Genomic DNA, 16194 nt, shown 5'->3' on the forward strand with positions numbered 1-16194 from the left:
CATATATCAAGTTCAGATCTGATTGTTGATAGTGGACAACGATCAGACACTTGAAAGGCTGAATCATTCACCTGGCGACTCCAACTCGATCCAGACATTTCAGTGCCTGTTGATATGTTCATGCAATGGTAGGGTATGTGGCAGACCCTGCATTTTGTAAAGCTCTAGATGGCGTTAGAGAAATGTTAGCGGATATTGAAATTAATGAAGAATTTTTCAGTATTTTCTTTCAATGTGTGAAATCTCTGAAGCTTCATCTTGAAGGCAAAACTAGATTTTATGAGTTAGTTGTTGAAAGAGTTGAAAATGAGATTCAGTATCTCGATGAGCAAATTCAGTCTTATGATTTCCAAGACCCTAAAAAGTTCTTGGAAATCCTTCTTCCTTCGAAACAAGCAACAACAGACTTGCCTATAGAGGTATACATTGACAATGTGCAGCTGGAAGTATGCATTGCAGAGTTGGGGCAGCCAACAGAGTCCGGTGTCCGTGATCCTATTGCGGCCTACATGGACACATTTTTCAGCTTGATTGACCGATCGGGCTGTCTTCTCGGTGACCAGGATCAGTATGTGCATGAAGGGCTGCCAGCAATTGCATCTGTGACTTCGTGGCAGCATTCTCAAGCGGCTTCATTTCCAGGTTTACTCGAGTGGTTAATTTGGCATTTTAGCATTACTTGATCTATTCTTTGTACAGCAGATTAGAATAGATTATGTACATAAATACACAGCCATAAGGGCAACATCTTGTTTCATTTGGCTTTTAGTTTGATTGAGTTAAGTTTCAGTGTGAAAATAAGTCTTCAGCTGTGTTGATTTGTTGGAAAGATGACTCCATTGCCCAATGAATAAAGCACTGGTCTGCTCTCCCAAAGTTCTGCGGTTCTTGGCACCTCCAGGAAGCTGCAACTGCCATCCCAAATGGAGCCGATGTTAGACTCTGTCTTATATCAGAGATTGATTCTTCTTCAAAACAGGGTTTTGAAGAAGAAATCATTAATGTGTGGATTTAAATTATGTAATTTATCTTCAGCTTTCAAAAGACGGCAGTGATTTCAAGCTCCTATCCCTGCAAAAACACAAACATTTCATATTGACTTTGTGGTTTTCACACCAAAGATACAGCGGGTATAAGTTCAATGCTATATGTGAGAAGGCGTAATCTCTTGTCATGGGGTGACGATGATCATTTTATTAGCAATGACAACATGACTTCTGATTATGAGGATTGGATGGCGGGAAGCAATTGTCCAAGCATCAGTTCTTTCTGTCGATCTACATGGTGTAGCTTCCCAACTTGCGAAATTGGATCTCTGCAAAAGGCTTTTCATTGAAGATGACAAATTACCGACAGAGCTGCGTTCAAGTGGTTCTCAGTCTACAACACACCAGCCTGTGGAAGGAAAAGAGCAGGTGGATTCGAATGAAAATGATAGGGGAGTGCTGAAAGTACAATCTGATAGAGAACTTGAGCTTCCACCAATCAAGTTTCCGGTTATTGATAAATCCACTGAAGAAGTAAACCTTAAAGATGATTATGAAATTCAGAAACGTGCTTCTACTCGAGAGTGTATGCTAGGAATGGAAAAGGAAGTAACTATCCCTGAATCTGTTGGTCGTGGTATAGTTCGTAGCAGTGGAGAAGCAGTAAGCATTAATTTCCCAGCATATTTGGAAAGCCAATCAAGAGTTGGTGCAGTATCATACAAAGCAGAATCAATTACTCCTTTTGATAAGACGAGCAGCATTGATTCTAAGAAGTCCTGCATGATCCACCTGGAAAATAACCAGAAACCAAGTGAAGTCAGAATACATGATGTCATAACAGAGGAGGTTCGCTTAAGGTACCGTTACCTTGATCTACGGTGTCAACAAATCAATCTAAGGCTCCGACACAAAGTTTCTAAGGTTATAAGGCGATACTTAGAAGATGTCCATGGTTTTGTGGAGATTGAAACACCAATTTTGTCAAAGTCTACACCTGAAGGTGCCCGTGATTATCTTGTTCCATCTCGGATTCAGCCAGGGGAATTTTATGCTTTGCCACAAAGTCCTCAGCTGTTCAAGCAGATGTTGATGGTGTCAGGATTTGATAGATATTATCAAATAGCAAGGCGTTTTCGAGATGAAGACTTGAGAGCAGATAGGTAACCTGAATTTACACAACTAGATATGGAGCTGGCTTTCACACCATTGGATGACATGCTAAAACTCAACGAGGATATGATAAGACATGTTTTCCACGAGATTCAAGGAATTGAACTTCCTGTTCATTTTCCAAGGTTAACATATGCTGATGCCGTGGATCGCTATGGATCTGACAGACCAGATCTCCGCTTCGAGATGGAGTTGGTAAATGTTTCTGAAGTCTTTAGTGGAACAGATTTTCAAATTTTTATGAATACATTACAATCTGCTGGAGTCATCAAGGCTTTGGTTGTGCCTCTGGGATCAAGCAAATATTCAAATACAAGTCTGAAGAAAGGAGATATCTATAAGGAAGCAATCAAATCTGGTGCAAAGGGTCTGCCTTTTCTCAAGGTTCTAGAGAATGGTGGGCTTGAAGGCATTCCAGCTTTGACATCAACTTTGGAGAATGGAAAAAGCGAGGTTGCGTGAAGGAATAACCATTCTAGTTGCTACTCCTGGCCATGAGCTCTGAGCGAGGTGATAAGGCATTGGTTTTCAGCCAAAGCTTGAGTACATTAGATCCTATTGAGTCATTCTTGACTAAATTACCTCGGCGTGGAAAGAAAGATGAATACTGGAGGCAAGGTAAAGAATGGTACATGCTTGATGGACGCACTAGTGGCGCCCAAAGACAAAAACTAGTGGAGAAGTTTAATAATCCTTTTTATTACCTCGGCGTGGAAAGAAAGATGAATACTGGAGGCAAGGTAAAGAATGGTACATGCTTGATGGACGCACTAGTGGCGCCCAAAGACAAAAACTAGTGGAGAAGTTTAATAATCCTTTAAATAAAAAGGTCTAGTGTATATTGTACAGATGATGGGAAGGGATATTGTCTATGATCGTTGGTCATGTGATTTGATTTGTGCTGTTTCTTCACCAGATTTATATCGCATCAACTTGGAACAGGGTCGTTTTTTTTTTTGCGTCTTTAAACACTCACTCTCCAGCAGTCAATGTAATTTGCCGAAGCCCAGTTCATGGATTGTTGGCTTGTGGTGGAGAAGATGGTGCCTTAGAATGTTTTGATTTGAGAGAAAAAGCTTCGGTAGGAAGAATTGATGTAGCTACACATGCAGGAGATACTGATCAGGAGGTCACTGCAATACGATTCAAGGAAACTGAAAGCTTTCAGATGGCAGTTGGAAATAGTTCTGGACAGGTGCTAATATATGATCTGCGTTCTTCAAGGCCTTTTCGAGTTAAAGATCACATGTATGGTAGTCCTATTTTGGATATCAAGTGGCATTCAACTCTAAATGCTTCGAGGCCGAGAATGATCACTGCTGATAATCGAGTAGTCAGAATTTGGGATCCAGAGACGGGAGAAGGTATGACTAGCATTGAACCAGCAGCGTTGGAGTATGGATGAAGCAACACGCCTTGATGTACTTCGTTTGGCTATATAATTGGATGCCGACTATGTTGATGTGGAGCTCCAGGTGGCATACGATGCTGTTTACACACCAAAGTTACTAGACTCTTACAAGAAACAGAAGAGTGCCAAGGGTAAACGTGTAATGCCACTGCTATTCAAACGGTGCCAGAACAACAAGATAGGATTCGATTCCTATTTCCCAGATTTTAATTAATATTGCAAACTAGATATGCGCTCCAGTTTTGGTCAATCATCAACAGAATTCAGTGGAAAGAGCGCCATTCTCCCTTCAGGAAGCGCTGATTATTTTTAGTTTATTTTGTTAATAAGGATAATAAAACAAATCCCTCATCTTGGGGTCGATTGGTTTTCCCCCAGCTTGTTTTTGTTTCATATTTGGTGATGTTAGTTAAAACAGCGCCCCTGTTTTGGGCAGCAGTTGTATTAAATGTATTAAAAAATTCATTTGAGAGAGAGAGAGGTAGAGAGGGAGTTTTTCTGAGCGCTGGGAGCTGCTGGAGAAGCAGAGAGCTTTTTATTGTACAGTTTTATGACAGAGAATTTAATGGAATTTCACAGCTCTGTTTGCTGAGATTCATGTGGTATGTTGATTTAGCATAAGTTTTTCCCTTTGTCTCATATGTAATCAATTATGTTCCATTTCATTTCATGACCCTTTCAAGCTGAACAAATGAAGTGATTAGGTAGGAATTCATAGTATTATATGCTCCTCCTATAAGTTTGTTCGCATTCAATGTTTTCTACTGTTTAAGGAGGATTCAGAGTTATTGTCTGCCCTCCTTAGCTCCTCACCAGTCTTGCCATCCCATTTGAAACCAGATTTGGTGTTAAATTGCATGCCTACCTTGCCTCAGTTGATAACCTGTGTAGTCATTATATTTCTCTGTTTGAAGCTGTGATTTTGCCCATGCAGCCCAGAAAAACCCCGTCATTAAAAACCCCAAAAATCATTAAATCAAACCCCCTATCAATTTACTAGCCTAAAATCCTTATTCTTAATTGGTCAGCCTAATCATATTGAAAGATCTATCGAATCTGACCCGAGAGAGCCTTCTCATACCTCGTAGGGCTAGCTACGAGGTGAAATGGTTTGATGTAGCCTTGAGAGTTTGTCTATCTCAGCCTAGGTGAATTCCAAGCACTAACATAGTGGCGACCATACTGGGGAAGAACAAACTTGTCTGTTGATTGATGTGTTTGTTTCATAAGTCTTAGACGGAGCCTGAAGTTACGCCAGAAGCCTTCGAAAACGCTCTTGTTTTACATCAGCGCAAGTAGATAAACGCTGCTTCAGTCTATCTCCGTGGGATTTGTGAACATAGCGCTTCATTGACACTTTACCCCAGTACATATATCAAGTTCAGATCTGATTGTTGATAGTGGACAACGATCAGACACTTGAAAGGCTGAATCATTCACCTGGCGACTCCAACTCGATCCAGACATTTCATTGCCTGTTGATATGTTCATGCAATGGTAGGGTATGTGGCAGACCCTGCATTTTGTAAAGCTCTAGATGGCGTTAGAGAAATGTTAGCGGATATTGAAATTAATGAAGAATTTTTCAGTATTTTCTTTCAATGTGTGAAATCTCCGAAGCTTCATCTTGAAGGCAAAACTAGATTTTATGAGTTAGTTGTTGAAAGAGTTGAAAATGAGATTCAGTATCTCGATGAGCAAATTCAGTCTTATGATTTCCAAGGCCCTAAAAAGTTCTTGGAAATCCTTCTTCCTTCGAAACAAGCAACAACAGACTTGCCTATAGAGGTTTACATTGACACTGTGCAGCTGGAAGTATGCATTGCAGAGCTGGGGCAGCCAACAGAGTCCGGTGTCCGTGATCCTATTGCGGCCTACATGGACACATTTTTCAGCTTGATTGACCGATTGAGCTGTCTTCTCGGTGACCAGGATCAGTATGTGCATGAAGGGCTGCCAGCAATTGCATCTGTGACTTCGTGGCAGCATTCTCAAGCGGCTTCATTTCCAGGTTTACTCGAGTGGTTAATTTGGCATTTTAGCATTACTTGATCTATTCTTTGTACAGCAGATTAGAATAGATTATGTACATAAATAAGCAGCCATAAGGGCAGCATCTTGTTTCAGTTGGCTTTTAGTTTGATTGAGTTAAGTTTCAGTGTGAAAATAAGTCTTCAGCTGTGTTGATTTGTTGGAAATATGACTCCATTGCCCAATGAATAAAGCACTGGTCTGCTCTCCCAAAGTTCTGCTGTTCTTGGCACCTCCAGGAAGCTGCAGCTGCCATCCCAAATGGAGCCGATGTTAGACTCTGTCTTATATCAGAGATTGATTCTTCTTCAAAACAGGGTTTTGAAGAAGAAATCATTAATGTGTGGATTTAAATTATGTAATTTATCTTCAGCTTTCAAAAGACGGCAGTGATTTCAAGCTCCTATCCCTGCAAAAACACAAACATTTCATATTGACTTTGTGGTTTTCACACCAAAGATACAGCGGGTATAAGTTCAATGCTATATGTGAGAAGGTGTAATCTCTTGTCATGGGGTGACGATGATCATTTTATTAGCAATGACAACATGACTTCTGATTATGAGGATTGGATGGCGGGAAGCAATTGTCCAGGCATCAGTTCTTTCTGTCGATCTACATGGTCTAGCTTCCCAACTTGCGAAATTGGATCTCTGCAAAAGGCTTTTCATTGAAGATGACAAATTACCGGCAGAGCTGCGTTCAAGTGGTTCTCAGTCTACAACACACCAGCCTGTGGAAGGAAAAGAGCAGGTGGATTCGAATGAAAATGATAGGGGAGTGCTGAAAGTACAATCTGATAGAGAACTTGAGCTTCCACCAATCAAGTTTCCGGTTATTGATAAATCCACTGAAGAAGTAAACCTTAAAGATGATTATGAAATTCAGAAACGTGCTTCTACTCGAGAGTGTATGCTAGGAATGGAAAAGGAAGTAACTATCCCTGAATCTGTTGGTCGTGGTATAGTTCGTAGCAGTGGAGAAGCAGTAAGCATTAATTTCCCAGCATATTTGGAAAGCCAATCAAGAGTTGGTGCAGTATCATACAAAGCAGAATCAATTACTCCTTTTGATAAGACGAGCAGCATTGATTCTAAGAAGTCCTGCATGATCCACCTGGAAAATAACCAGAAACCAAGTGAAGTCAGAATACATGATGTCATAACAGAGGAGGTTCGCTTAAGGTACCGTTACCTTGATCTACGGTGTCAACAAATCAATCTAAGGCTCCGACACAAAGTTTCTAAGGTTATAAGGCGATACTTAGAAGATGTCCATGGTTTTGTGGAGATTGAAACACCAATTTTGTCAAAGTCTACACCTGAAGGTGCCCGTGATTATCTTGTTCCATCTCGGATTCAGCCAGGGGAATTTTATGCTTTGCCACAAAGTCCTCAGCTGTTCAAGCAGATGTTGATGGTGTCAGGATTTGATAGATATTATCAAATAGCAAGGCGTTTTCGAGATGAAGACTTGAGAGCAGATAGGTAACCTGAATTTACACAACTAGATATGGAGCTGGCTTTCACACCATTGGATGACATGCTAAAACTCAACGAGGATATGATAAGACATGTTTTCCACGAGATTCAAGGAATTGAACTTCCTGTTCATTTTCCAAGGTTAACATATGCTGATGCCGTGGATCGCTATGGATCTGACAGACCAGATCTCCGCTTCGAGATGGAGTTGGTAAATGTTTCTGAAGTCTTTAGTGGAACAGATTTTCAAATTTTTATGAATACATTACAATCTGCTGGAGTCATCAAGGCTTTGGTTGTGCCTCTGGGATCAAGCAAATATTCAAATACAAGTCTGAAGAAAGGAGATATCTATAAGGAAGCAATCAAATCTGGTGCAAAGGGTCTGCCTTTTCTCAAGGTTCTAGAGAATGGTGGGCTTGAAGGCATTCCAGCTTTGACATCAACTTTGGAGAATGGAAAAAGCGAGGTTGCGTGAAGGAATAACCATTCTAGTTGCTACTCCTGGCCATGAGCTCTGAGCGAGGTGATAAGGCATTGGTTTTCAGCCAAAGCTTGAGTACATTAGATCCTATTGAGTCATTCTTGACTAAATTACCTCGGCGTGGAAAGAAAGATGAATACTGGAGGCAAGGTAAAGAATGGTACATGCTTGATGGACGCACTAGTGGCGCCCAAAGACAAAAACTAGTGGAGAAGTTTAATAATCCTTTTTATTACCTCGGCGTGGAAATAAAGATGAATACTGGAGGCAAGGTAAAGAATGGTACATGCTTGATGGACGCACTAGTGGCGCCCAAAGACAAAAACTAGTGGAGAAGTTTAATAATCCTTTAAATAAAAAGGTCTAGTGTGTATTGTATAGATGATGGGAAGGGATATTGTCTATGATCGTTGGTCATGTGATTTGATTTGTGCTGTTTCTTCACCAGATTTATATCGCATCAACTTGGAACAGGGTCGTTTTTTTTTTTGCGTCTTTAAACACTCACTCTCCAGCAGTCAATGTAATTTGCCGAAGCCCAGTTCATGGATTGTTGGCTTGTGGTGGAGAAGATGGTGCCTTAGAATGTTTTGATTTGAGAGAAAAAGCTTCGGTAGGAAGAATTGATGTAGCTACACATGCAGGAGATACTGATCAGGAGGTCACTGCGATACAATTCGAGGAAACTGAAAGCTTTCAGATGGCAGTTGGAAATAGTTCTGGACAGGTGCTAATATATGATCTGCGTTCTTCAAGGCCTTTTCGAGTTAAAGATCACATGTATGGTAGTCCTATTTTGGATATCAAGTGGCATTCAACTCTAAATGCTTCGAGGCCGAGAATGATCACTGCTGATAATCGAGTAGTCAGAATTTGGGATCCAGAGACGGGAGAAGGTATGACTAGCATTGAACCAGCAGCGTTGGAGTATGGATGAAGCAACACGCCTTGATGTACTTCGTTTGGCTATAGAATTGGATGCCGACTATGTTGATGTGGAGCTCCAGGTGGCATACGATGCTGTTTACACACCAAAGTTACTAGACTCTTACAAGAAACAGAAGAGTGCCAAGGGTAAACGTGTAATGCCACCGCTATTCAAACGGTGCCAGAACAACAAGATAGGATTCGATTCCTATTTCCCAGATTTTAATTAATATTGCAAACTAGATATGCGCTCCAGTTTTGGTCAATCATCAACAGAATTCAGTGGAAAGAGCGCCATTCTCCCTTCAGGAAGCGCTGATTATTTTTAGTTTATTTTGTTAATAAGGATAATAAAACAAATCCCTCATCTTGGGGTCGACTTGTTTTCCCCCAGCTTGTTTTTGTTTCATATTTGGTGATGTTAGTTAAAACAGCGCCCCTGTTTTGGGCAGCAGTTGTATTAAATGTATTAAAAAATTCATTTGAGAGAGAGAGAGGTAGAGAGGGAGTTTTTCTGAGCGCTGGGAGCTGCTGGAGAAGCAGAGAGCTTTTTATTGTACAGTTTTACGACAGAGAATTTAATGGAATTTCACAGCTCTGTTTGCTGAGATTCATGTGGTATGTTGATTTAGCATAAGTTTTTCCCTTTGTCTCATATGTAATCAATTATGTTCCATTTCATTTCATGACCCTTTCAAGCTGAACAAATGAAGTGATTAGGTAGGAATTCATAGTATTATATGCTCCTCCTATAAGTTTGTTCGCATTCGATGTTTTCTACTGTTTAAGGAGGATTCAGAGTTATTGTCTGCCCTCCTTAGCTCCTCACCAGTCTTGCCATCCCATTTGAAACCAGATTTGGTGTTAAATTGCATGCCTACCTTGCCTCAGTTGATAACCTGTGTAGTCATTATATTTCTCTGTTTGAAGCTGTGATTTTGCCCATGCAGCCCAGAAAAACCCCGTCATTAAAAACCCCAAAAATCATTAAATCAAACCCCCTATCAATTTACTAGCCTAAAATCCTTATTCTTAATTGGTCAGCCTAATCATATTGAAAGATCTATCGAATCTGACCCGAGAGAGCCTTCTCATTCCTCGTAGGGCTAGCTACGAGGTGAAATGGTTTGATGTAGCCTTGAGAGTTTGTCTATCTCAGCCTAGGTGAATTCCAAGCGCTAACAGGGTCCTTTTCAATCTATTGGCTATGATTTCAGTAAAGGCCTTGTAGGTTCAATTGCATATGGGAATAGGTTGGAATCTTGCAAATGTGGTAGGGATTGTCTCCTTTAGAACGAAAACCAAAAAAGAGGATTTGATTCCTCCACTTTTTTTTTTTTTAAAGAAATAAGTCAACATATGTTTTAGATCATATTTCTCTATATCCTAGAAAGCTTTAAGGAAGTGGATAGAAAAAGGCATTGATTTGAATTTATCTGGTAATATAATCCAAATAACTTGAGCTATTTATTCTTGTCCAGTCCCTTACAACAAGGCAATAATTTCTTCCCTAGTTATCAATATATGTATGTCGTGTAACATCTTTCTAACCTTTTTTGGATTTTTCTTCTTCTTAATTTGTATAAAGCTCTTCAAAGTGAGATATGGTCACTTCTTTCACTTCTACATACTCTTATTCTCTTGTCCTATCCTCCGAATGTATTTTTTTAATTGTATTTTTGTGCCTCAGTACTTTGTTTTAAAAAAAGGGTATGTTCTTCTCCCCTACTCTTAACCAAAGAATGCATGATTTTAATTGCCAATATTCCTCCTCCTTTCTAAATGTTGCATGCAATTTCTCACATGTGTCTCCATCCTCCTAATCAATTGTTTAGATACCCCTTCTTCTTTTGTTATCTTTTGAATATCATCTAATTGGTTTGATAATTTAGTCTTTCTTTCTCAGGAGGAGTGTATACAAACTTATCCAAATGCTTCAAAGCCAAGTTAGCTTCCTTGGTCTTGGACTTTCCAAAAATAAATTGGAAATCTAGATACTAGTTGCCTCCATGTCTCTGAATAGTAGCATAAATTCCTCATTCTGTATTCAAAGATGATTGAATATGAAGGGAATATGGCTAATGTTCTACGATGATTTAAAGGATAAAATTATAGGATTGTGATATGAAACACTAGAAGGGATTAATTTAGAGGAGATGAAATGATCTTTTAGGAAGAAATTACTATGAATAAGAAACTTATCCAAGGGAGCTACTATATGCCCATGACCACACCTCTCGTTGTTCTAGGTTTATTTACCCTTGGTGGGTTTTACATCCACTAGGTCCCAATCTAAAATCAATTCTTCCCTTATTTCCCTCATTAGATTGTGAACTATGCTACCCCACTTCTTTTCCCTTCTTGACATTGCTATGATAAAATCCCCTATTACGATGATGAAATTTATAGGGATATTCTCACTATAGGCCTGCAACGTATCCCAACAACTAATCTTCTCTAGATATCTAATGGGCACATAAACATTAAATAAAATGAAGCACATATGTGACACCAAATTATTTAAATGAGTGCATACAATTTCTTGTAGTTTCTAAATGTTGCACCTCCTATTAGTTCTTGAGGTGCCTAAGTTTCCCATCCCTTGCTTCCTTGGGATTTTTCTCCTAATACAAAAGTATGTTTAATTGTTTATTATGTCCCATTGTCTTGTCTTTTTTTGTTGTTTCCTCTCATTTTTCTTTTTCACATTCCTTCATGGATTTTTGGAAGATTTTTACTCTTCTATTTCCCCTTGATCTAATGCTTACTAATCCTTTAATAACGTTATTAACTTTCTTGGTTGTGTAAGTGCTTTATCCAGAAGTAGATATATATCTATTTGTTTTACCTCTTTTGAGGCTTATTCCTCTGTTTGATGAAGTTGGTTTGGATGCTCTATAAAATGTAAGGGTTGAAATGTTTGAGGAGTGAGAACTAGTTCCTTAACTTCCTACCTTATAGATGCATTTCCCTTGCTTGTTCATTTGATTCATTTGTTAGAGTCTCAAAGAAATTTTATATGCTTACCTAAGGTTCTCTAGGAAATTCTTCCTTAGATGTTTGTTTTGTTCCCATTGAAGTCTTAGGCATTTATTTCCTTTGATTTTATTTAGTAGTCAATTTAAATGTAGAAGTAATGGAGCTTTGGTTGATCCCCTTACCTTTGGAATTTTGAATAGTTTCCACTCCTTCCCTTGTTTTGTAGTTGTTAAAGATCATCCCTAATTTTTATTTTTGTAATCTTTTGCAACATGGTCATATTCATGGAATATTTTGCATTTGAAGGGTAATTTCCCATAATCAAGCTGTTGAATGTGTGTCCAATCATTTAGGGTTAAGTGGATGGGTTTGGGCAAACCCTTCTCTAAATAAACTTCAACACAAATTTTGGCATAGGTATACATAACAATTTTTGGTTCTAAATTATCAATGTACTTACCATAGGAGTCCCCAATGATTTTGATGGCACAATCCCTCCAATAATGAAGGGAAAGGTAGGGTGAAAGGACCTAGGTAGGAAAATTTACAGGGATATCACCTCCAAGTTGAAATTTATGGCCATTTATTGAGATACATACCCCAAGTTTCGTAGAAGTATGGAAAACTTATGAAAAATTAGGTCTCTATCCTCATTAGATTCAATAAAAAGGAATAATAACCTCTACCATAGAAGAACACCGATCCACCTTTGATTAAGATCTTTCAGTTTCATAGTAACCAATTTTCCAGTGAAGGATATGCCATAATCCAATGCAATGTCCAATCAACCCCTTTTCTATAAAATTTAGGGCTTTATATATGGGTGATATACGTGGAAGGTGAACCTCATGGATTGAGTCAAGTTACTTCACAAAGCATGAATTATTTGGTTTTGCAGTGATTTCCCCTTGTGATGTGACTAGCTATTTAAAAGCAACCACTTTAGAATCAAAGTTAAGAGGAGGGAGAGTGCCTCTTCTTGACATGATCACAGGCCTAACGACCTCAAGGGCAAGGAAGAGGTAGCAATCTCGATCCAAGGTTTAGCAAAGCATGGGTGAGCTATTGAAGAGGATATGCAACCTAACTCAAAATATCCCTTATGCTCTAATATGATGTTATAAAACCCTTTTTATAATAATAAAAAATTGCAATTTCATGATTTTTTCAATAAAAGAACTCATAGAAGCCATTCTTTATAAAAAGATCATATAACATTGCTAAGACCATTCAATTAAATATAATCTTTGATTTTTATCAGTGTTGAACATTTTTACTCATACATCCCATATGGGATTTAAATGAATATACTATACAAATTAATTTTTCTCCAATTATAACAATTTTATTATTGTTAATAATAAATAAATGTCATTAATTAATATGAAACAAAATTTATAAATATAAATAATATGATTAACTAAATCCATCATCTTTAATGTAAATTCTATTCTAGTTAACTTCTCCATCTATCTTTCATGTGTTTTGATTAATGGATTACGTGATTGGATTGCATGGCTGCCTTAAGATAGGTAGTCTTCCAACGAATCAAAGCTTCATTTATTTTAGCTTAATCAATTAATGGCCATGATTAATGGCCGGAGTAAGAGTTCGATAATTGCCACAAGAACTGCGATTTTCAATTGGCATTCGGGTGTTTCACAATTAATAAGTTTTAACGCATTAAACTCTTTATTTTTTAATATAAAATAGTGATTTTGTAAAATATGTGGGCTAACATTGACTTGTTTTGCTGGCATCTAAAGCTTCTAGAGTAGAAGACAATGTGCAAACTACGTTGCAATTATTGGAATATTGGAATGTGGGCTAAAGATGTATTTTGTGTTGGTTAATGTCTCTCCCTTTATTCAAGGGTGCTCTTTGGATGAGGCTCTAAATATTTTAATCACTCTAATATGATATTATAAATCTCTTTACATTAAAACTGAGCTCAAGTTTCACGGAATTCTTAATAATTTGGTTGTAGTTTTATCGGTTTTTAATCTAACAAATTTCACAGTTTTTTAATCGACATATACATATACATATATATATAATAGAAAGATATTTAATATTATTAAAAAAAATTAATTGAATATATTTTTACTCTTTGTATTTAGCAAGTTATATTTTAAATTTTAAATTTCACATTTAGTATTGTTAAAAATTATTTATATAAAGGTTAGTGCATTTACAGAGCTCTGCAACCCGAGAAGCAGGCAACCTGCGGGAGCCAAGACTACATGCGCAGCCGCTCTCCTCGCGCCCTGAGACTGCATAGGTGCCCCGGGGTAGACCTGCCTAGAACCTGCGTGGGTTCTCGCGGAGGCTTTGATTTTGCGCCTGCGGGGATCTGCTGAGAGACCTACTCCCGGTCGTGACCGCCCTGGCTGGTGATTTAGATTCTCCATGGAGGAGCCTTCTCCTCCCCCCCTGTCTGCAGCGGAGGCCTTCAAAGCCCTTCTAGCCTCCCTGCCCAAGAAGAAATGCTCGGAAGCAGCGAAGTTTGTGAAAAGGTTGGAAGATATCCCAGAGATCGCCCTCCCGCCGGAAGGGCCGATCCAAGTAGCTCTCTCCTTGGCAGATCGGGCTCTGGTAGGACAATTTACAAGGCTCTGGCCTTCCCCGAAGATGACTGAGAACTGGGTTGCCAAGAACTGGGCACCTCTGATCCAAAATAAGGTAACCTCTTACTTCCTCGGGAGAGGCTACTTCTTGTTTGAATTCTCTGCAAAAGAAGACAAAGACCTAATTTTCAGGAATGGCCCCTACTTCATGGGCCCCCAAGGGCTGTACTTAAACAAATGGACACCAGACTTCGATCCGGTGGTGGACGTGCCAACAACAGTCCCAGTTTGGGTGAGGCTCCCCAACCTACCAGTTCATTGCTGGAACTGGGATTCGTTGAAGCACATTGGCAACACCCTGGGAAAATTCATAGACAAGGCCAACAGCAAGGATCAATATGACTGCGCCAGAATCTGTGTAGAGGTAGATCTGGAGGTCGGACTACCAGAAGCCGTCAAAATAGTGGTTGGTCCCTGGACTCATGTACAGAAACTGGATTATGAACAGCTGCCATTCAAATGCCGGAAGTGCCATGTCTACGGGCATTTCGCAAGGGACTGCCCGTCCAAAGGGGGGGAAGAAAAAGGAAAGGAAGAGGGATGGAACTAGGCAAAGAGATCCAAAACCTTTCACAGGAAGAACACAAATGGCAGTGCCAAGAACCCGCAAGAGGGCATTGCTCAAAAATCAGCCAGGGAAAACCAAGGAAACAAATTTGAAATCCTTGGATCTGAAGCCATGACCACACAGGAAACAGAAGTGCCAAAGGAGATCTCTGCCCCAAAAGCTTCCCCCTCCATCAAAAGTATACCAGAGGAGAACGCTTTCGAAGAAGAAGGGGAAACCCAAGAGTCCGAAGAATCAGAGGAAGAAGGGGAAATTGGGGAATCCCAGTCCTCTCCCAGAAGATCTACATGAGGGCGCAAAACGACAAAAGAAAAAAGAGAACAAGAAACCTACAAGGACAAAATCCAGGGCAGCTAGCCAACGCTAGAGAAGCTCCTATCAAAAACCCCGAAGGTGACTAGGATTTAATCACAGGGCTCTAAGGGAGCCCTCTAAGGCAGAAATAAATAATGAAGTTTGTCTCCTGGAATTGTAGGGGGATGGGTACCTCAGCAAAGGAAGAAGCAATGAGTAGCTTAATAAGATTGGAATCCCCAGATATCCTCCTCATCCAGGAGACCAAGTTGGAGGACTCAACCTTCCTCCAAGCAAGCAAAAAATGGTGGAAAAAGAATGGAGCGCATGCAGTGTTGGCCCGGGGAGCGTCGGGAGGACTTGGGACGCTCTAGAACTCAAACAAGTTTTTACTAATCTCTGAATCCCTAAATACCCAATGGATCTTTTTAAAATTACAACATCTAGAAACAAAGGAGATTATTTGTATATTCAATGTGTATGCTCCTAACAATGCATGTGAGAAAAAGAACTGTTGGGACTCCATAAAAAACCTAGCAGATCTAGAAAATTTGGGGAATATTATCATTGCCGGAGATTTAAATCTCACACTCCGAGCCTCAGAAAAAAGAGGAGGCAGTATAGTCAGGGATCCGGCAAGAGAATGGGCCGAAGATCTCATGCAAGAATGGGCCCTGCTAGACATAAAACCAGTCACAGGCACGTTCACCTGGTCCAACAAGAGAGTGAGGCCGGGATACATAGCAGCAAGACTGGATCGTTTTCTTGTCCAAAGCTCCTTCCTTCTCTTGGGGTTGGAGGCTAAAATGCGCATCCTCCAAAACAGTGTCTCGGATCATAAGCCCATCTGTCTAGAATTGATTCCTTCTAAGGATCTAGGGCCTATACCGTTCAGGTTTAGTTCCCTATGGACCAAAGAGGCAGATTTCATGAAAAAGATTAGAGAATGCTGGAAGGAGCCGGTCAAGGGATCTACATTCTTTGTTTGGGAAGAAAAGCTTCGCAGGGTAAAAAAGATGCTAAAGGGCTGGGTAAAAACCTTACCTAATCCTGTAGTGGACAGGAAAAAAATTCAAAGAGATCTAGAAATTCAACACCTTCATTTGGAAGTTGCCGATATCACCAAAGAAGAGCTAGACAAGGAATACCAGCTGCAGAAAAAATTCCATAGGGCATGCCTGGCAGAAGAGGAATTTTGGAGGCTCAAGTCAAGGAGTCTATGGCTCAAGGCTG

General features: G+C 39.7%; 1 protein-coding gene across 1 annotated transcript; it reads left to right on the forward strand.

Moving 5' to 3' along the window:
- The first annotated feature begins 14247 nt into the window (after positions 1-14247).
- Positions 14248-14649, forward strand: LOC149260508 (uncharacterized). Its single transcript, XM_089459638.1, has one exon. It carries the CDS (start codon positions 14248-14250, stop codon positions 14647-14649), a length of 402 nt encoding a protein of 133 aa, XP_089315764.1.
- The last annotated feature ends 1545 nt before the right edge of the window (positions 14650-16194 follow it).

Source organism: Pinus tabuliformis, chromosome 6 (assembly GCF_031772625.1).
Source record: "Pinus tabuliformis cultivar Carrire ecotype Pingquan chromosome 6, CPIR1, whole genome shotgun sequence".
Classification (NCBI taxonomy): domain Eukaryota; kingdom Viridiplantae; phylum Streptophyta; class Pinopsida; order Pinales; family Pinaceae; genus Pinus; species Pinus tabuliformis.